This window comes from Mercenaria mercenaria, chromosome 1 (genome assembly GCF_021730395.1).
Source record: "Mercenaria mercenaria strain notata chromosome 1, MADL_Memer_1, whole genome shotgun sequence".
NCBI lineage: Eukaryota > Metazoa > Mollusca > Bivalvia > Venerida > Veneridae > Mercenaria > Mercenaria mercenaria.
Window position 1 is genome coordinate 6,765,846 of NC_069361.1, and position 23,156 is coordinate 6,789,001.

The 23,156-nt window shown below is 34.6% G+C and overlaps 1 protein-coding gene across 4 annotated transcripts; it reads right to left on the minus strand.

Moving 5' to 3' along the window:
• Nucleotides 1-1,898: 1,898 nt before the first annotated feature.
• LOC123545071 (sodium-dependent multivitamin transporter-like) lies at nt 1,899-17,322 on the minus strand. 4 transcript variants are annotated; one of them, XM_053538747.1, is made up of 13 exons: nt 16,335-17,322; nt 15,855-15,923; nt 15,222-15,273; nt 14,758-14,825; nt 14,331-14,411; nt 13,231-13,304; nt 12,179-12,316; nt 11,797-11,932; nt 11,411-11,499; nt 7,684-7,779; nt 7,196-7,435; nt 6,823-6,941; nt 1,899-4,078 (listed from the first exon to the last, which is right to left on the minus strand). In XM_053538747.1, the coding sequence occupies exons 1-8, from the start codon at nt 16,668-16,670 to the stop codon at nt 11,920-11,922; spliced, it is 831 nt and encodes a 276-aa protein (XP_053394722.1). In that variant the 5' UTR covers nt 16,671-17,322; the 3' UTR covers nt 1,899-4,078; nt 6,823-6,941; nt 7,196-7,435; nt 7,684-7,779; nt 11,411-11,499; nt 11,797-11,919. The 4 variants fall into 4 exon arrangements, with proteins under 4 accessions (XP_053394722.1, XP_053394730.1, XP_053394720.1 ...); XM_053538755.1 differs by having other exon boundaries at nt 11,411-11,540; XM_053538745.1 differs by having other exon boundaries at nt 11,411-11,932.
• Between the last annotated feature and the right edge of the window lie 5,834 nt (nt 17,323-23,156).

Below are 23,156 nucleotides of genomic sequence, written 5' to 3' on the forward strand. Positions count from 1 at the left end.
GCGTTTTTATTCAGTCATGTAACGGCGGTAAGTTAACCTAACAAGTATTCCTGGATTCTCTGCTAGTACTAGCTATTTTCCCACAAATAACTGCCATCTTCTCCTTATTATTCAGAGGCGGAGGACGAAATTACCCCTGACGCAATGTCTATTTTCAAATCGTCATAGAGAACACACGCCTCTCCTAGGGATCAAGCTAACAAACCCGCGATCCTTAGATCTGTGCTCTCCTTATTGAGCTAAAAATACTTGGTTGTATACATGATAGTAAAGTGGTTTTAACAGTTAATATGAATCTTATATATTTATGCATAATTCATTTTCGGCCACAGTTTTCTTTCTCATAACATACTATATTTACCCTTTCGCAACATTTCTAAAAAGAAGAGTACAATAAGCATGTTTTCTATAGTCAGAACAAAACTTAAATTCCATATTATTGATGCCTGAAATGCAAGAAATGCATTTGCAGTGTCATTTTATAATTATATTATAAATACCGCACCACTTTGTTGTATTTATTATATAAGAAATATGTTTTCTAAAGTTTAGGTTTGACCGTTTACCCGTCTATGACCTTGAAATGACCTTAAAATGCCCCTTGCATACGACAATACCAAAATATTTCTGCAGTTAGCTCATTTATAAAGATTAGCATAAATATATGTCAAACATTAACACACTTTGCAATCGGAGGCAACCTTTTCAGAATATATAGACAGACAGACAATAATAAATATGTTAATATGCATAGAAATATTTTTTCTTGATATTTTAATCAATTCTAAAGGCGTTGAAACACAATATTTAAGCCAATTAAATGAGTTAGATGAAAGCGAAAAGAGTGCACAGTGGCATAGTTTATTTGTAAATGCACTTATTTGACCTTAGATCCCATTATACTGCAATAAAAAACCCTAGGAAGCGACAGCTCATTTTTTCATGTTTTATACCACTTTTATACTAATATCCGAGCATTAACAAAAATGTGAGCTGAAGTCATTTTCCTCATATATTTGCTCTCTTGGTGCATCGTGCCCGTATTAGAAACAATTGTAGTAGCTGCAGATTTATTCAATAATCACTCCAACATGTGTTTTGAAAATGCAGAACATTATCTTTTTCAATGCCGACTATTTGAGGACCATCCGGTTAATACTAACAAATTAATATTTGGAAAAAATAACCGTACTGACGAAGAGAATTTTAGACTATTTACATAAGTTCAAAATTTTATAAAGAATACAAAATGTGTTAACTAATTTTAAAGTACCGCCGTTCCTTATGTAATTGTCAATGTAAATGATGAGCCCATGTGGTGTGTGTGCGTTGGTGCGGTTGCTGGCAGTCGAACAAAATAGATGAATCCTCTATTTTTTTACTCATTTTCCCCTTTGTACATAGATTTCCGAATCTTTAATAACTTACTTTTAGTATATTGATGATGTGTATCTAATCTCATTTCAAAGTTAATTTTGTCACCTTGTTTACATTTTATTTTTCAATCTAAGATTATCTTAATCTCTTTTTTGTACCCTTTTCCCGATCATAAATAAACTAGTTTTACAACATATTAAATATCTTCATTCATAGTTTATAGTTGAAAAATTATTCATGGACATATGAGCTGTCACTCTGTTTACATATCTGTTAATTTGACTTATGAGGAACGGGGCTGTGTGCAAATACTTAGGAGCAAATATAGGATTAGAGAACTAAGGAGAAAAGCTACGAACTTCCGCGAAACAAGTCCAGACCAATAACAACATGTATAGATGGTACATTAGGAAATATACAAATACCTAAAAACACTGGCCTAAGCGGAATTCTGTTGTAAATAGCATGATCACCATAGGCTCCAAAAATATAAAATCCCAGACAGAAGTTATGATACCAGGTAAATATTCGAATTTATTTCTAGTATTGAGAATGAAAATCTAATACAAAGATGAACCAGGCTAGTAAATACTACAATTTATTATGTTTAATTAGGTTGCTAGTCGTAACTAGACCTACTGCAGTAAAACTTCATTAAATGATATCCTTTAGTCTGGAAATGACTCCAAGTGTTCTTTTTGTCATAAGATCAAATACCAAAGTAGCTGATATTTAAAAATGGCATATCCTGTGTTCCTCTGTCAGGCTATTGTTAGCGGCATGATAATGATGTTTTACAAACAACTCTTGTTCTTTTCGATTTGTATTTGTCATTCATCAGATCATAAATCAAATATATCTTTAAAGGTTCCAGAAAAATATGAACACCTCATGATTTGTCGGTATATGGCGGATTAAAAATGATCTTTTCAGTAAAGGTCACGGGTATATCTTTTATCTTTTGTAATAGTATGATACTGAATAACAGGAAATTGTTGACACTTGTAATGAAGGTGATTTGGAATCCGTCTATATTAGTAAATTAAGAAGCACTGGACTAAGTCCCCATAAGGCATATACTATTTAAAATACGAGGGGCATTTCAAAAGTAATGCAACTGATTATCATGCGCCTCGCCTTGCACGGGATTTTCTTGAAAATTGTACCGATATAGCGAGACATCCATTCTCTACACAGACATACCAAATTTATAGGTGTACACGCAGTATTATCGCTAATACAGTGATAAACGCAACATATAGTCATTGATACTATAGTAAATTGGTTGGCAGCTGAAATTCCAGGTTATATAAAGACTCGATGCCAGTTTGGCGTATCAGCGAAGGAGATTTTTGACGAATTGTGTGTTGTTCATGGACAGAATGAAGTGTCGTATGCCACCGTCACGAGGTGGATTAAGAAGTTTAAAAGCGGTTGTGACTCCATTAATGATGCACCAAAATCGGGACGTCCTTGTTGTGCTACTTCTAACACTATGGTTAACAAAGTATGTGATGTGGTTAAGCCTGACGCCAGACTAACTGTTCATCAGATATATTTCAGCCGCAAGCGTATTCCGCATTCAAAAACGTAATTTAAAAATGAGACGTATTACAGCTAGATGGATCCCTCATTTATTGTCAGACAAGCAAAAGCATGTCCGACTTGAAACCGCCAGAAAACTGCTTAAAATGTTTCCAAAATATCAAAGAAAGCAGTTTTCTGACATTATTACTGGAGATGAGACATGGGTTCACTTTTTCGAGCCTACCAGAAAAATAAACAACAAAATATGGGCTACCAAAAACTGTCGCCGCCCCTCAATTGCCAAAAGATTGATTAGTGCTAAGAAAGCAATGTTTGTTATTTTGTTTGATATACGTTGCCCTATTATGCAACTGGTTGTACCAAATAGAAAATCTAAGACTGGTATATTTAATAAAGAAAAACTGTTGAAGAAACTTAAAAAACAATGTTTCAAACGTCGCCCACACACTGGCTTTAAGCACCTATCCTTGTTGCATGACAACGCCCCTGCGCATAAGTCTGCTATTGTGACCTCGTTTTTGAACAAGGAAAGGGTTCGAGTTCTTCCACATGCACCATATTCCCCAGACCTAGCCCCGTGTGACTATTTCTTGTTCCCTAAATTGAAAAAAAAAATCATTTATCTGGTAGACGGTATAGGTCCCGACAGGCCTTGGGTCCGCTGCTTATCAGTGTATGCTGGGTATACCTGAAAATGAGCATGAAGATGCCTTTAAGAACTGGATTAAACGTTTGAAACTTTGTGTACGTAACAAGGGGGATTACTTTGAGGATATGACGCGTAAATAATTTAAAATCTATCAAACGCGCACTTTATATCACCCAAGTTGCATTACTTTTGAAGTGCCCCTCGTATACTTGCAACACTAATTGATGAAGAAATTATGTTCATTCACAAACTCACAACCAAGTTCGTGTCTTATACACCTCTAATAGATAAAGAAAGTTAATATGCATATCTCTGCTGTCATTCAATCAATTTGTTCAATTGTAATTCTCTTATTCGCACCACTCAGTTCTATTTCCTTATCGCTAGAAACAAAACAGTTTTCAGTTTTTGGGTTTTCATGTGAAGCTGACTTGTCGAATCTCCACACACGTCGTAGAAATGGAATAATGTATATTTGCTCTGTAGGGTGTTCTCTATCTTTACCTAGTATTGAAAAAACATAATATTGATAACAGAATGCCAATGACAAAGAAATATAGCTAGTGATACAACATTGAAACATATTTTAGCTAAAAGGTACACTCGTAAATTGTTTAGCTGGACTGTGTAACAGACAATATTTTTTCAAAGTAATACCCTTTTGCTTTCGCTAGAGTAAAACATAACCTGTTGATTAAAATGTACAATCTCAGATACACAGTACTACAGATTATTTTTAAAGTTCTGTAAATTGTTGTGCCAACAACCGAATGCGATACTTGTTTAACCCCTTATCACACTTTTTTTGTTGGAACCGTATACTAAATATACCTATTAAAATGAATTTGACGTTATCCAATTTAACAACAAATGTTACCAGACCTTTGACCTTATGCAAGATTTATCTGTTGCTACTTTAATCTATATGACTTATCTCCAACAAAAGTTCGTGAAAGCATAAAAAAAAGACTGAAACTGGTCCCCATTTAAGCTATATTTACACAAAGTTACACAAAGTGTACTGTGTTCTTCAACAATTTTATTGAGCAAAACTAGCTGTGCTGTATTCAATATTCATATATTCATTCAAAGCTACCTAGGCCTTTACCCAAACACCCAGGCTGCAACATTAAGATTGACGTAAAGATAAACTGACCTTGTAACCTGGTATGCTAAGTCTACCGAAAGACTTTTGAAGTTATGAGGCAATAATATCATTATATTTTACTGACATTCTGATATAAATTATTTTTTAGCAGATTTATGTATCTTTTTATATTCTTCCCCCAACCCAACCCATTCCCCATATGTGAAAAATATTGGAGTTCAATTGTAACAAAAAAGATAAAATTGTATTTGTCATTTTATTGTTTGTGTAATTTTGCAGAACTGTTGTAAACTTACAATAGTTTGCACTAAGATTTTTAATTTTACATTGGTATAAAAATATTGTAACTGTATCCATATAATTATTAATGTTCTTTTGTCATTCATCTCATGATCTGTTATATAGCAAACTGGTTTAGAATTAGCTTCTTCATGTTTCAAGAAAGTAAAAAGCAATAGAAAAAATCAAAGCCGAGTCAGTTATTATGCCTAGCAAAAAACAACATTTTTGATGTCAGAAAATAAGGCTAATTTCTTGATATCAAAATGATTTCAAGATACCAAGAAATCTAATTTTTGATATCAAGAAATGATTTTTTGATATAAAAAACAAGTCTATAAAATTGTAATATGTTTAAGGGAAATCATTATACTGAATTTATCAGTTTTTTAAGTTATTAATGTTTGGTAAATTTGGCAGATTTTTGAGTAACAGTTATTTTTCTGTTGCCTAAAATGTTACAAATATACTTAAGGGATAAAAAAGTACATACTTTGAATTGACGTATATTTTCGTGGGTTTTGCCCACACAGCTTTTTCGTAGGAACTTAAATTTGTGGATTTTCATAATTGTGTAAAAAGAAAATACAGACTACATTTGTATTTGGGAATTTTCTTTGTTCATTAACATGATATGTTATGGATAAGCACAACCATTAAATCAACAAAACTTAGACCCCCATGAATTGTTTTTGATTTCACAGTTATGTCTATTTAGCTTTTGTATGAGTTAAAGTTGACCAATGGGCCATAATAGTTAAATTTGATGTACGGTTAATATACTATCTTTCAATTTTAACAAAATGCAAAGTTAAAATGTGCTTAATATGATGTATTGTTCACCTGAAAAAATACAACCTGGTATAAAATTTGCATTTGTGTTGAGTATCAGATTTAGCCTGCGTATAATTATGTACCTCTGAATAATTTATCTCCTGTAAAATTCTAAAAACAATTAGTTACAATAGTTTTGTCCCAAACACTCAAAAGAAAAAATTGCTAATCAATCAAGCATTAATGAAGTACATAAGCCAAATGATTAGAGTAATAAATGTAATTGCATCCATACCCCGTTACCTGACATAAACCAAATGTTGAAACGTATTTGCGCCGTAGTGTAAATATTTTGTCTTGTCAACAGACCTTATGAAATTGAGTTCTTTTGTTCATTGTAGCTTTCTTAATTTTGAATATTACTTTGAATATTTATCACTGAGTAATGGCCCATTTAATATTATACTTAAAGTCTATGTCGAGATGCTTGGTCAAACATCATATCCAAAAATCCATTCAAAGTGCAAGGGAGTATAAAGCCTGTAGTAAATAGTTGTACAAACTGTTAAATGGCATGTGTCAATCTGAATATTTTATTTTTGCAGAGTTATGAAAATGATCAGTAGAAAATTTGTTACCCATATTATTGGTTATACAGTTTAATGTCACGTATTCATCTTAGCATTCAAATTTAACGGTATACACAAAAACCTAAAAAAAATACTTTGTTTCATCCATCTTCCACCTTTTTAGCATTAGGAGATCAGAACGCATAGATATGTGTTGGTGGAAATTTGTCATCCCTAATTGAAATTTGATTATCTACCAATGGATTGTTTGGAAATATATGATATGGAAGAATTCTCTTGTGCTTTTACGTCTATGTTAAAATGTCTACCAACTTTATATTTAAATTCTTTAATATGGCTTCGCATAGAAGAACAAAAGGAAAAAGAAAGAAAATATATATCTCACCGTGTTTGGAGTCAAAAGAAAAATGTATGCTATGTCAAACATTTTTGCATTTCATACCAATTGATGATGTAACTGAACTGCAGTGTTCTAGTAAAATTGGTGATACTCGTACCTGTAATAAAACTGACTGCCAAACCGACGATTATAGCGGTTAGAAATCCTGTAAATCCAAGCCAAACATAGGACAAATCATAGACAGCAAGGTGATCGTCCATCATGCCCTGATGATAACTGAAATACAAAAGTAATTTGCTTGGTTTATAGATAATTTCTTTTTTTTCTCATCAACATGAAAAAGTAACTGTACATACGAATTGATTGTTAGAGTTACAACAATTCGATCCGTCACTTGCAACCATATTAAGAAAAGGACTAAGAACAGGGTGTCAGTGTTTATATCAACACAGCTTCAGTAGACAGAATTCAGTAAGATATATATTGCAAGGCTTTAAGCAACAGAATATAAGTTTATTATTAATACTTACTCGAACATATCCACTGTTGTTGACTCATCCCAATTACGTTCAAAAGTGGCATTTGCTATTGAACTGTAATAGCTTCTTGTTGATACAGTTACATTCAACGTAGATAAGTCTGTTTCATTTTGGAAGCACCCGGATGTTGAGATTGGTTCCGACTGTGGGGCTTTTTTGTCCATACAGAAAGGAACCGAGAGCAATCCACATATTGATAGCAATGCTACATATACCTCCTATTAAAGCTCCCTATTATCAAAGAAATGACTAAATAAGATTTACGAATATTAGAATGCACAGATACTTTCGCTGAATATTGTATTTACAATCACCACATTGGTAAAGTAATTAAAATTTGACAAAATATAATTTATTTGTCTTTCAAAGTTTGCTGATGACTAATTTTCTAGTTATTTAATCAATTTTCAACATAAGACGAGCAAGCAAATTCCATTAGTGAGATTAATAGTAAGTAACCTAGAAATTTCATTTTTTACTTTTTTTACTTTCTTGTTAGCCTGAGGAAATATAGCACCCAGGAAAAATATGCCAACAACTGGACCACCGGCTGCTCCAAAAGCCGTGTTACACATCTGCATAACATAGGAAAAATAAATGGAATTCAACATAAAGACCGGTCTCAGAATTAAATAAATTTTAATAAACTATTTGCAGGATAAATCAATTAGAAATAAAACTATGTAAAACAATTACCTTCAGGTAAGTAATAAACACACTAGTATGTAATTATAACTGGATATAGAGCCTGAGCAATATTGTTTCCGTCGTGTATCATCGGGCAAAACGGTCTTTGTTAAGATATAACTTCACATCGTGGGGTGTTCAACTTGTATATGGAACAGTATAAACGTGATTTTTGTTAAATGATCTCCCTTGTTCGATTAACGATTCATTACAGTTATTACTTATTCTGGGACGGCAAATGTTACAGTTTATTTGCTGAACCAGGATAGAGAATTAATAATATTTATATATTTAAAGCTTGCATTTCTATTTCATTTCAGCAAAATATATACCAGTACCTGTTAATGTGAATCTTTGACAGATATAGAACATTGGTTCCTATATTTATATCATTGCTTTGATTAAAGTATTTGTATTAAATTTATACTTATGTTAAAATTACTCTTGTTTAGGCTATCAGGATAGGAATGTCAATTTTTGAAAATACCTCCTGTCAAAAACTTTTAACACAAAAATGCCAATTTTTAAAAATACCTTCTATGAAAAAGTTTTTACACATAGTAAGATTTTAGTGAACATAAATTAGTTTAAATAGTCAGTAAACGAATACACATGATTAACCACCTTTATTGTAACAACCAAGAATTAACTGAAATGTTTTAGAAACAAAATATTGTTGAACATGTCGGATCAGTTATGTTCACATTTTCTTCAAGAACAAGGTTAAGATACTGTTTTCTAAAGTTCAAGTAGACTTTAAAATTCGTTTCTTTGTATTTGTGATCAATTTCAAAAATAGCATTTTTCTAAAATGAGACGTAGGTCCATGCAATAAGTCATCCAGCAAGAAATTCAAGCTTTACGATTATAAATTTCTCACAATTGTTGTCATCTTTTCTTATTAAGCATAACCGCGAATAGCTAGAGGTTCCACATATGTAGAACATACTCTTATCTGAAGTAATATGTCTTTTTTCCGTTTCCGATAGCACACTGACTTTTACCTTACTCTTTGCTTGCTGATTTGTGCACGATTAAGCCGATAAACCTGACATCGCTGACATTTGATTTTATGCTACTGAATACACGAATAATATTTTACTGCCTTTCACACAATCTTGTAACAATTAAAGGAAGAGATACGGGCTCATTTATTCCCTTTCGACACTTACAGTGCTTTCGTCACCGGATAACTTTCTGTCGCAATTTTTCTATACGTTTGGCGTCCGTTAACGCTATACGGTGTGTGTGTGTGTGTGTGTGTGTTCAGGTTTAACGTCTTTTTTAACAATTTTTCAGTCATATAAACGACGGTATCGATTTGTAGCAGTGAGCCCATTGCCCCACTTTATAGTGCTGCCTCACTGGAATATCACGCCGTAGACACGTGGCATGATACCACACCCAGTCATATTATACTGACACCGGGCTGACCAGTCCTAGCACTATCCCTTAATGCTAAGCACCAAGCGAGGAAGCTGCTAGTACCATTTTTTTACGTCTTTGGTATGACGCGGCCGGGGATCGAACCCACGACCTCCCGCACTCGAAGCGGACGCTCTACCACTAGGCTACCGAGGCGGTTACAAATAAATACATATTAATAAGGAGCGCGAAAGCTTTTGACGTTCAAGCGCTACATATAATTCGGCACAAAATTCTAAATGTTAATCTGAGAGTTATTTATTACCACAATGATAGTCATGAAAAAAGTTTAAATATAACATTTGTTATAACATTAATACACACGATAAGATATTAATTATAGATATTCTAAAATGCTACACGGATGCTTACTAAGAAGTTTTAAATATGTGAGCGCATACCCAATAGCTTTGCTATGAAAGTCTTTTTAATTTGCAACGCTTCCTTTAAGCAGCCAGCCAGGACATCCTGAAGAGCGTTTGTAGCCATTGAGTTGATACCCGACGACAAAGTACTAAAGTCAAATTTAAAGTTTGATAGAGAAGGCTTATTAATTGTTTTGTTCAAATACTTAAAGGAAAGTAATTAATAGTTGCATAACTAAAAATGTCGAAACATCTGTCAGCTGTAATGTTTTTGTTCCGGAATATTCAAATATATCACCAAGGGAAAGCGTCCATTGCTGTCAACTATAATATTGTTTCAGAATATTCAAATATATCACCAAGGGAAAGCGTCCATTGCTGTCACCTATAATATTTTTGTTTCAGAATATTCAAATATATCACCAAGGGAAAGCGTCCATTGCTGTCACCTATAATATTTTTGTTTCAGAATGTTCAAATATATCACCAAGGGAAAGCGTCCATTGCTGTCAGCTATAATGTTTTTGTTTCAGAATGCGTCCATGGCTTTGAGTGAACGAAATACATAAATTTAAGATAGTATGCAACTTTTAATTTTTAGCTCACCTGACCCGAAGATTCATGTTTAGCTATCGCGATACCCTTACGTCTGTCGTTTGTTTTTAGTCGTCCGTCATTAACATGTTTACTGTTATCACTGTAGAAGCCACAATCTGATTGACACTTTTTCAAAATATTACGCAGAACAAATGCTCGGAAGAGTTTGTGGCGGAGTTATTTGGGTTCAAAATGTAAGTCACTAGGTTAATTAATAGGAAACCGTTCTAACTCTAGAGGTAATACTTTCTATTTGATATTTGTAAGATTTGGTTTCGCAGGTGAGTATTTCTATTATAACCAGAGATGGTATCATCTGTGCCCGAGCTCTGTTGGTAAATTTGACTGCATAACAGCAACCAAGCTCGAATCGATTCTAGTATTCCTTTAATAAGCCAATGTGTTGAAACGCTCTGCGTAAGTTTTCCTTACTTTTTATTTCATTGATAGTGAACGGTAATTTTCTAAAACATGTTGAATTTGTAAACAAACATATTTAATGATCGAGACATTTGCTCAGTGCGTCTGAAAATACTAAAATATTAACTGACGTTTGACAGGGGCGGAGAGGGGACGGTCTTTTTTTACCTCCAAGGATCTGCTACAAGACAATACCTTGATCATATCAGAAGATGGGAACTTCAGATGCGCGAGCTAAGCTTATCATGACCCTCTTGTGTATAACTGTAACAGTAAAAGTGGTATAGGAACCGGGTAATGCTAGCAGTATTTGAAAGGAAATTTTCCATAGCATGTGAATACTCTATAAGGATTCATTTTCATTCAGGTTTTACTTGATGAACTATTTGATTATTATTCATGCACTACTGCATATATTATTATTGCTGCTTAACCTCTCAGATTTAGATTTATACTTCACTACCAAACAATTATGCGAAAATCTTTCGTTAACAGTTTGAATTTGTTTTCAACTGTTCAACAGTAGGCAGGCAAGTAACCTAACCGTGAGTATTGCTGAATCAGAGTAATGAATTCATTTTATGATCAAATAATAAATGGATAAGTCCGATTTCCTCAACATGAATGTACATTTCAAACATACGTCGGTACTGCTATATCAGCATATTTTCCAGTTACTAAAGGAGATACTTTGTTAATTATTGGTATTTACCTTAACGCTCCGCTGAAAACTGCTGCAAGAAATATCCCAGCAAGCCCCGGGACATCATTTAACGCAGTCAGGACGAAATATATCATCAACTAAAATTCAAAACTTCTCAGACGTGACCGCATGTTTCTCTCTATATAAGTTATTTTAGGACGCAAAATGTTTAAAGAGAAGAAAAATATTTATTTTGCTTATACATTTGTAACTTTACATTTCGTGATTATTTAACTAAAATCCCTTCTTCTAAACTTCCGCGTACGCAAATGTCTGTACATGTAACAAAGTCTATACAGCTGCCGTAAAAGACACTAAAGTTCTATCTATTTTGTACATTCAATGATAAAATTAACTATAACTAAGTAATTATTTACAACATGCTGACAACAAACCTGATTCGAATTTGACACCTGATCATTAGCCAAAGGATCACATGCTTTTATGACGAAGTATGCATAAAGCACCAGTCCAGTCAATGTAAGAATGGAACTGAAGATTATGGCTAGTGGTATATTCTAGAGGGTGGCGCTAAATGAAGCAACAATGGAATCATAATAGATTAGATCAGTTATTCAAGAATTCAAATAAACAATATCAGTAAATCTAAAAGAGTTATTTATTGCAATTAAAAGGAAAACCGGAGGACTTTACATTAATAAAATAATTAGAGAATAAAAGTGTAATCGTTTGGTTTGACACCAAAAAAAAAATGTAAATGTCCGCAAAAACTTTTAAAGCAGATTATTCGCATTAACAAACCAACATAACACATACATTTTAGCATCCTTTGCTTTTTCTATGGAAGATATCCTCTGTATTACTGACTGGTTACAGCAATTTGGCAGCATGTTAAACACACCACTGATGACACATCCCCACACTGTATGGCGTACACGAGGATCTGGGCTTATCCTAGATGAGAGCAAATAATTTGACTGAATATTTTCACAAGATGACTTCATCAACTGTACTTATGCCTATTTAAATGATTATATATGATGCTTCAGATTAATGTAATTGCTTGATTTTTGATGGTTTCACCACGAGTCATTAGACCATCATTTCTTAACATTTGCTTTATGCCTAGCCAAAACACATAAAGTACTAACTTGAATAATAGTCAATGATTTGCCATTTCTGAATAACAGTTACAAGTTTCCTGGATAGCATGATATAAGGCCTGGCGAACACCTGCTAGAGAGCTATCATTTACCAATTCAGCGGCTCCAACGGTGATGGAAAAGTAGCTCGAATTAAATAAGTGACTTTGCTAACTCATTCAGACACAAGACAGTCAATGTAAGCCTTACACATAAGCTATTAAACTGTACGGCCTCGGATCCTCGGATCTTGTATTGAACTTATCTACTTCTGTTGTTTGCAGAATGAAATATCTAGAGGCTTGAACTAATAGGAAAGTTTGAAATACAATCTTTAGCGAGGCTTGATTTGTTGAAGTGTCTAATATAAAATAAGACAATTTTTAAAGATCAATCTGTCGAAGATTTTACAACCAAAGTAAGCTTCAAATTAAAACAAAGCTTCGAATTTTATGACCATACAACCAAATGACGTCATAATGTTCCAAACGCTTACAAGAATTAAAAACATCCGGTTCTTAGAACGTACTACAATGCTGAAGCGCTTTACAATTTTACAGTGAGGCTAGTGTCTGTAAAATGCATACACATAGCTATAATGTAAAAGCTACTACTTAAAAGAAAAGAAAAGAGTGAAAAGAAGACTTTTAAAACGTAGCAAACACTCATTAGGTTTTAAGAAACATATTCATGAGATCTGTTTAATAAAAAGATTTTGACATATACTCATCAAATTTCATCCGACCACCTTTTGACGACAGCTCAAACACTTTTGATAAACTTCCAATTTCCTTTACACTCTAAAGAGAAAAATGTATAATATAAGGAAACATTGACAAAGTTAGTACGCCAGTGATTAGAAAATATGGTTTTGTGGTCATAAGGAATGTATATTACACAATTTATAAAGACAGATTATTCCATATACTAACAAATTCTTTCTTCAACAAGTCTATGCAACATATATGCTATACCAATTTAGTTGATATGATTGAGATATTCAAAAGAGGGTGATTAACTAATAGTTTACACGACCCATCAAATCACAGTATTGTCATTTGCAATTGCTGAATGAATATTGAATCCTAAATCCTAAAACAAAAGCAAAAAAGCAAAACACACACAAACAAAGAGGAAATCCATTAGAATATGCCTCTTTGAAATAATAACCCTTAAGCAGAATTGTAGTAATTAGTTTGTGTTTGGGGTGGGGGTTGGGGCGGAGTGGGGTGGTGGGGAGGGGAGAGACTGCAGTGTGGCCGTGGATGGGAGTTTAGATGTGATGATGGATGAGTATTCTTTTTTTTTCTCTCGAAGGGTTTGGGCTGGGGGTTAATGTGTGTGTGTGTGTGTGCATAGGAGGGGGAGCAATGTGGGTTCGTGCACCCTTAAATCACCCAGTCTCCACCCACTTTTATTCCAAAACCAGAAAATATAACAATACTGAGACCTGGGAGATTTACATCAGCCATCATACGGCACTTACAGACTGTTGTTATGATAGTTAAAAATCTGTAAGAAAATTGTCTGGAAGCATAGAATGCAACCAAGCAAAAATAGTGACCTCATTTTTATAGGGGCAATGAAATAGGCAACACCCCTCATGATCCCTAGCGCAATCTTAAGCGGAATTCCATAATGATAAAACTGAACAGACTCCATGATCCAAAAGGTCTGGAAAATATAACAACATTGAATCCAAGTACGGTTAGATTTTCTATAGTCGCCACACGGACCTGAAAGACTGCTGTTGTAATAGTTAATAAAATCAGTAAGAAGATCCTTTGGAAGAGTAATACACATCCGACATCAGATTTTATACCTACCAGTATAAGGATCACTGTCAGACCACCATAAAGCATCACAAACTGGAATGTGTCTGTCCATATAACAGTTCTCATTCCGCCCTGGTAAAATATATGTTCCTTCATGTATCTTAAGTTTATACATTTTCAGTGTATCAGCAAGTTACTACTTACAGATTGTCAAGCTCTGCTTACATACAATAGGACAAGACACGTCTCTTATTCTACTTACGTTTACAATTTCATATCAGTGGTGCGAATATTTTTCATTTGGATAAGTTATTTTTATAAATATATTTTCATTAAAAAGAAAGACAAAACCTTTTCGACATGTTAAGGTACGTATTTGATATATATTTGATAACTCGTAGTCATGAAATGTTTTAAACGTTTGAAAATTGGTATCAATAGCAGCATTGTTGTTCCACGAAGAAAATAATCAACTTACAATAGCGGTGTAAACAGTTCCTAATACTCTATTCAATACAATTGATAACCACACTGGAATTCCAGCAACTGAAATAGAAGTTAATCAAGGCTTAACTGACTAAGGTTGAAATTTGGACTTGCCTAATTATCATCCATTTTTTCAGCGTAAAAGTATTGTAATGAAACAAGTATTTCTTTTATTTTGTACTCATTGTATCTTCTTTTTTGAACAGATTAAACCAGCAGAAATGTTTAATCATTTATTAAATTTTCAAAAAAAACCCCCCAAAAACAATCAATTTTTGTTAATGATAAGTATTTTGAATCATCGTGTAATGAGACGCTTTTGATGTACAATTGGTATATCACTTGGAATGGACTTTGTCATATGCGACTACTTCTACTGATCTGTATATGTATTCATTCAAGCCAGAAACTACCGTTAAAACATCGACGGTCCCACGATATGCAAAAACACATTACCTGCTTGGAGCGCAAGAGCTGGGGAGTACAAGACTATGCTCAAATACAGCAGCTGAAACCAGATACGCAAAGACTGTGTAATTATTCTAGTTAAACTGTAGAATAAAAAGTTTACATTATTTCATAAATTGTTCCCTCTGAAAAGTATCTGTTTGTACAATATAAGTATTTAATGTGTTTTACTTTTTTATTTTGACTTGTTGATGCATAAAATTTATGAACATCATTTTAAACTTAAGTTGGTCTGAATCTTAACAGTTATTTTGTCCTCAACCTCAAAATCATGTGGAGAAGTTTGCAGTACCTACCAGAGAACAGGTTAGTACCGAACACCAGTTAGGTTAGCTGCCTGTCGTTACACGGCTGAAATACTGTTGAAAAATGGCGATAAGCCCAAATAAGCAAACAATCTAAACTTTTTACAAAGCATAAACTAATCAATAGTAATTACCACACAAATGTTTAGATTATATCTGAATATCATGAAAAATATATTAAATATTTAGAATAAATGTATAAACCTTCCCATAAAATGATAATAAAAAAAATCAAAATGGAACAATATTTCCGTATCTGACATTTTCTTTCAGATAGCTCATGCTCTATATGTTAGCTAAAAGAAAGGAAGAATACCGTTTGCAGCATGCCCATTGTCATGCCGAGAAGCTGCACAGCTCTAGACTGGAAACGTCGCTGTAGATACTGCACAGATAGAAGATATATCAAACATTTTATCAACGTATCAGGTTTCTGTAGCCGCTTAACACATGCGATCTACCACCAACGTCTTGCTCATTTCAGTCAAATAAATGTTTAATCAGGTTTTCATTTTGCAGGAATACAATAAATGTATTTTAGATAAACGTAATGCATTTTATTAAAAAAATCTTATATCAATTTCATACCATGTTTTGTCCAGTTTTCATAACGGATAATGTTGGATGGTGCCAAACGTACATTAGATAATAAACTCTGTAAAAAGATGTCACTTTGAAATAAATATTAATCATAAGAGTTAAACTGAAGAATTACATTACGCTTTTAGCACTGACTGTTTGGTCATGATTGTACGTTTTATTTAAATGTGTTATACACAGGAACACAAATATTTACCTCGTATGCGCTAGTCAGCCTTAATGGGTGTACCAAAGGCACGATGAGTAAAGCTTGTATTAAATATGCAATAGGAAGTGCAAAGGTCCCATAAAACGCCATAATGTTATATAGATAAATTTCGCTTGGAGCTCCAATAATGGATACTGCAGATTGAAAAGTGACTGCCAGCGATAAAGCAACCGGAACAAGATGAATCTGCCGGTTACCAAGAATATATTCCTCTGTTGTTCTCTGTTTCTTGTAAAAGCCATAGTTAATTCCAATCGCGGAAGATATAACAAGGAATATTACCATAATCATATAATCCACAGTGTGAAATTCTAATCGTTTCATTGTTGTAAGAAACTACAAACTTTGTTCAAAATGCATACAAGTAGCACCTAGAATGGTGTGTATTTGCCTTATTATTGGGTCATATCTCATTATCTTAGCTACTTGTTCTTTCCGATAATGGCCCCGTGTTATAAATTTTAATCCTTTCCTCTCGTTCAAACTTTATGTAACGAAGTAATTATCAATGAGCTTTTTTTTTTATTTCACCTAATTGTTTTATGACATTCCATAAGCTCGATGCACTCATGATATGCTTTTAAGTTGCTGACGGCCAATTGAATTATTGCAACGAACGAAATCGGACTAACCTTTATTTACTAGTCTTTGAAGTACTGTTCTCCTCGTTTAGCGCATTTACACTAACAATAGTAATCACATTACAGCTTTATATACATTATTGTAGAAGAATTTAAAGTCATACCAATTAAAGGAGACGATATCTAAAATTCCAGTTATGTTTGAAGATTGAATACTGCTTAAGCCGGTGCTAGGGGGCGTGGGCAGTGTTGCGTTTTCCATTACTGCCCATGAACAGACTCAATCAAACCGATTCTGCAATTTTCACTATTTGCCTTGTTCTCGGTGCTTCCGAGGGATCTACTTTCCAGATTTTATTTACTTCACAACAGCGGGTGTTAAGTGCTGTGTGGCGGCCGTAAAAAGTCGCCCCGACTTCATCTCAGTGTTGTTATATTTTCTATCCTTCGGGATCATTGATTTCAACTCATTTAGATTTGAAGATTGAATACTGCTTAAGCCGGTGCTAGGGGGCGTGGGCAGTGTTGCGTTTTCCATTACTGCCCATGAACAGACTCAATCAAACCGAGTCTGCAATTTTCACTATTTGCCTTGTTCTCGGTGCTTCCGAGGGATCTACTTTCCAGATTTTATTCTTATGTGAAACGAAGTCAAGTGCATCCATTTTAAATCAATTTACTAAATATGTATGCGTTTTTATCGTCCTCTTTTAAAAGCAGACATACTTTATATTTAAAAAAATGAAGGAAAATAGATAACTCCTGCGTTTACACTTTTTCATTTATTTTGGGATTTCGACAGTTATAGTCTATATCAAAAGGTAAATGAATTTTATAGTCTAAGAGCATAGCATAGAAAAAAGCATTTTAACAGCAATATTTTTCCACTCATGAATGACTGTTTTGATGTAAACCTAGAGGAGAGGCACACGCAGATGTTGCTAATTATTTAACAGTTTTGAGGGAAATTGTACACTGGTGTGGATTTGTATTGTTATCCGCTTACATTCTTTGCAACAGTAAAGGTTTCTTAAAATTTGTTTAACTAGTGGCCCCTTTACACTATTTGAAGTTACGTATATCTGAAAAGGAGAAATTCTTCAAAATGAGAAATCTTCTGAAATACTTTTCAATCTTTCAAATGAAACGATGAATATAACAACATATTCATTCAAAGATCTTCCATAGGGAAGTAGATATAATAATTCATTAAAAATCACTCTTTTTTTGAATTTTCGGCCACCTGGCCTTTATCAAAACATGAAAAGTCATTGATACAGCTATGTAACATCCATTTTATAATACTTGTTTTGTCTCAATGACGTGACGTCATTTCCTGTAAACACGACGTCAACCGACGTAACGTCACTTCCCGTATTATTTCACATGTGTCTGTCACTCAATTTATGTGTTATATTTAACATTGCAACCATGTGGAAATTTCGTTGCAAGCTTCTTCATCCATTTCTCCTCTATTATCTGTCTGTAAAGGCGGCCTTCATGGTATAACTTTTGCAGTACTACCACCTGCAAGTCCCTTTCAGTATGACCTATAAAATGACAATCAATAGGCTTGTCAACCTGCTGTGTGATATCACGCAAATGTTCACTTATTCTTTCTTTCAGACTTCTCTCAGTTTCCCCAAGATATACTGTTTTATTGCATGGTTTGCATAGTAATCCATACACTAGATTGGTATCACTACAACTGGTATGTGTTACTGTCTGGTATGTTTGTCTGTTTGTGGTGTCAGCTACCTCACCTTTAAATATCAATAGGCAAATGTGGCAGGAACATATATCAGGAGAAGATCTAAAAACTCTTTTGGTTTTGCCATGTACCAATACATCACGAATGTTTTATCTCTTCTGAAGGCTAACAATGGTGGTTCCTAGAAGACAGTTCTCATACGTTCTGAATTAAAGAGTACTTTTTGATGTTTTCGCAGGATGTTTCGTATATCTGGTAACATTTTGGAATAGGTCAGCACTAATGGGACCCTATTTTCTTCTGGTTCAGTCTTCATTTTTGTTTTTAATAATTCTTGCCTGTCTAATTTATCGACCCGTTGCAGCTGTTGTTCAAGTTCTCTACTACTATATCCTCTTTTTCTTAGCTGTTGTTTCAGTTCTCCTCTGTGTTTGATATAGTCAGTTTCTTTTTCACAAATTCTTTTAATTCTTATACCTAGGTCATAGGCCAATGCCTTCTTGGTATGTGCCGGATGACATGAAGCTTTCTGCATATAGAGCTGTTTGTCTGATGGTTTTCTGTACAATTCAGTGTAGATATTACCATTCTCTAACCTAACCAGCGTGTCTAAAAATTCCAATTTTTGATGACTCCATCTCAGTTCAACTTTTCTGTTCTGGTGAATATTATTTGCAAATTCACTAAATTGCTTCAGCTTTTCAATGCCACCTGTCCATAGTCCAAATCCATCATCAGTAAATCTTTTGTAGAACCATGGGTGCACCTCAAAATTCATCAGTTGTTCATCCCACTTCCGCATGTAGCTGCATGCAAAATTCTTTCCTAGTCGCGAACCTATTGCTACTCCGTCAGTTTGTACATAGTGCTTTTGGCCTAAATTAAAATTGTTGTTGTCCAGCACAGTTTCTATCATTCGTAGGACATATCTAGTTGGGATTATTGGCTTAGATTTCATTGTCAACCCCTCTTCACAGGCCTGCAGGCCCTCAACTCTTGGTACTGATAGATAAGTTTGCAAAGATCTAAACAAAAGAGAATGATGTCACTTGGAATGGGCTGTTTAATCTGTGAAATCTTGTCTATAAAATCTGTTGTGTCCCGTAAGTAACTTGGTGACTGCGTGACATATTCATTCAATTCATATTCAGCTACCTCTGCTAATTTTTCAGTTGGTGTGTTTATTCTATTGACGATGGTTCTTAATGGTGCACCATGTTTAGGTAGTTTTGGGTTGCCATTTAATTTTCCTGCCCTTGGATATCGTGGAATAAGGTATGCCTGCATTTCTTTTGATATAGCTCCTTCCCTATACATTTTGTTCACTAGCTGCTTAACTATTTTAAGAGAGTTCTGAGTGAGGTCTTCTTCGGTTTCCATGTAAGATTCATTGGATTTCATTTCTGCATAGAGTTTGTTTATGTATTCCGCCTTGTCAATTATAACAATACCAGATCCTTTGTCAGCTGGGCGGATGATGATATCATCATTATGAAGTAATGACTGGAATGCAGATTGATCTTCTCCTGATATATGTTACTGCCACATTTGCCTATTGATATTTAAAGGTGAGGTAGCTGATACCACAAACAGACCCACATACCAGACAGTAACACATACCAGTTGTAGTGATACCAATCTAGTGTATGGATTACTATGCAAACCATGCAATAAAACAGTATATCTTGGGGAAACTGAGAGAAGTCTGAAAGAAAGAATAAGTGAACATTTGCGTGATATCAGACAGCAGGTTGACAAGCCTATTATTCGTCATTTTATAGGTCATACTGAAAGGGACTTGCAGGTGGTAGTACTGCAAAAATTATACCATGAAGGCCGCCTTTACAGACAGATAATAGAGGAGAAATGGATGAAGAAGCTTGCAACGAAATTTCCACATGGTTGCAATGTTAAATATAACACATAAATTGAGTGACAGACACATGTGAAATAATACGGGAAGTGACGTTACGTCGGTTGACGTCGTGTTTACAGGAAATGACGTCACGTCATTGAGACAAAACAAGTATTATAAAATGGATGTTACACAGCTGTATCAATGACATTTCATGTTTTGCTAAATGCCAGGTGGTCGAAAATTCAATAAAAGAGTGATTTTTAATGAATTATTGTAACAACATATATATTATACATAGGTTATTACAAATATATGTTACCAGTTATGTTTTTTTTGGTGTTATTGCTCATTGTTTGATATACATTTTATATCAAGTATTGTGTAATGAAAGTTTACTCATGTTAGAATGCAAGTATCCTTAGCTGGAAAGCCAAACCTTAAATGTTTGCAGAAACGAATCTTTTTAATCATTAAATTCTTAAATGAAATTAATGCAGTTTTAATTGTGATGAAGATGAATAATCTTGCAGGTCAGCATGCCTACTAATGAGACGACTCTTATTGTAAGCATTGAGAAACGTTTTCATATCCTGTCTGTTTCGACGACAGAGTATTTAGCTCACCTGTCACGAAGTGACAAGGTGAGCTATTGTGACCGCTTTGTGTCCGTCGTGCGTCGTCAGTCGTGCGTCGTCGGTCGTCCGTCAACAATTTCTAAAAAAATCTTCTTGAAAACCACTGAGCAGAATTACACCAAACTTCACAGGCATGATCCTAGGGTGGCCCCCGTTCAAAATTGTTCAAAGAATTGAATTCCATGCAGAACTCTGGTTGCCAGGGCAACCGAAAGGAATTTATTTTTAAATCTTCTTGTCCAAAACCACAGGGCCTAGGGCTTTGATATATGGTGTGTAGCATCATCTAGTGGTCCTCTACTAAAAATCTTCAAATTATCCTCCTAGGGTCAAATATGGCCCCGCCCCGGGGGTCACACGGTTTATATAGACTTCTATAGGGAAAACTTGGAAAATCTTCTTGTACAAACCCACATGGCTTAGGGCTTTGATATTTGGCATGTAGCATCATCTAGTATTACTCTACCAAGATTTTTCAAATTATCCCCCTAGGGTCAAATATGGCTCCGCCCTGGGGGTCACATGGTTTATATAGACTTATAAAGGGAAAACTTTGAAAATCTTCTTGTACAAAACCACATGGCCTAGGGCTTTGATATTTGGTATGTAGCATCATCTACTAGTGCTCTACCAAGACTGTTCAAAATATCCCCCTAGGATCAAATATGGCCCCGCCCCGGGGGTCCCAAGTTTTACATAGACTTATATAGGAAAAAAAGTTAAAAAATCATGTCTGAAACCACAACACTTAGACCTTTGATATTTGGTTTGTAGCATTGTCTTATGGTCCTCAACCAAAATTGTTCAAATTGTGCCCCTTGGGTGAAAAGAGGCCCTGCCCTGGGGGTCCCTAGTTTTATATAGACTTATATAGGAAAAAGCTTTAAAAATCTTCTTGTCGGAAACCATACGACCTAGGCTTTTCATATTTGGTATGATGCATTGTCTAGTAGTTCTCTACCAAAATTGTTGAAATTATGCCCCTGGGGTCAAATATGGCCCCGCCCCGGGGGTCACATGGTTAATAAAGACTTCTATAAGGAAAACTTTGAAAATCTTCTTGTACAAAACCATATGGCCTAGGGCTTTGATATTTGGTATGTAGCATCATCTAGTGGTCCTCTACCAAGTTTGTTCAAACTATCCCCCTAGGGTCAAATATGGCCCCGCCCTGGGGATCACATGATTTATATAGACTTATATAGGGAAAACTTTGAAAATCTTCTTGTACAAAACCACAAGGCCTAGGGCTTTGATATTTGGTATGTAGCATCATCTAGTAGTACTCTACCAAGACTGTTCAAATTATCCCCCTAGGATCAAATATGGCCCCGCCCCGGGTGTCCCAAGTTTTACATACACTTATATAGGAAAAAAAGTTTAAAAAACTTGTCTGAAACCACAACACTTAGACCTTTGGTATTTGGTTTGTAGCATTGTCTTATGGTCCTCAACCAAAATTGTTCAAATTGTGCCCCTTGGGTGAAAAGAGGCCCTGCCCTGGGGGTCCCTAGTTTTATATAGACTTATATAGGAAAAAGCTTTAAAAATCTTCTTGTCGGAAACCATACGACCTAGGCTTTTCATATTTGGTATGATGCATTGTCTAGTACTTCTCTACCAAAATTGTTGAAATTATGCCCCTGGGGTCAAATATGGCCCCGCCCCGGGGGTCACATGGTTAATAAAGACTTCTATAGGGAAAACTTTGAAAATCTTCTTGTACAAAACCATATGGCCTAGGGCTTTGATATTTGGTATGTAGCATCATCTAGTAGTCCTCTACCAAGACTGTTCAAATTATCCCCCTAGGATCAAATATGGCCCCGCCCCGGGTGTCCCAAGTTTTACATACACTTATATAGGAAAAAAAGTTTAAAAACTTGTCTGAAACCACAACACTTAGACCTTTGGTATTTGGTTTGTAGCATTGCCTTATGGTCCTCAACCAAAATTGTTCAAATTGTACCCCTTGGGTGAAAAGAGGCCCTGCCCTGGGGGTCCCTAGTTTTATATAGACTTATA

Coding starts and splice junctions, on each gene's coding strand:
- LOC123545071 (XM_053538747.1), bottom strand. CDS start 16,670: ATGAAACGATTAGAATTTCACACTGTGGATTATATGATTATGGTAATA. Junction 15,274..15,854: donor CAATGGGCATGCTGCAAACG/GTATTCTTCCTT, acceptor ATCTGGTTTCAG/CTGCTGTATTTGAGCATAGT. Junction 14,412..14,757: donor GAACTGTTTACACCGCTATT/GTAAGTTGATTA, acceptor ATATTTTACCAG/GGCGGAATGAGAACTGTTAT.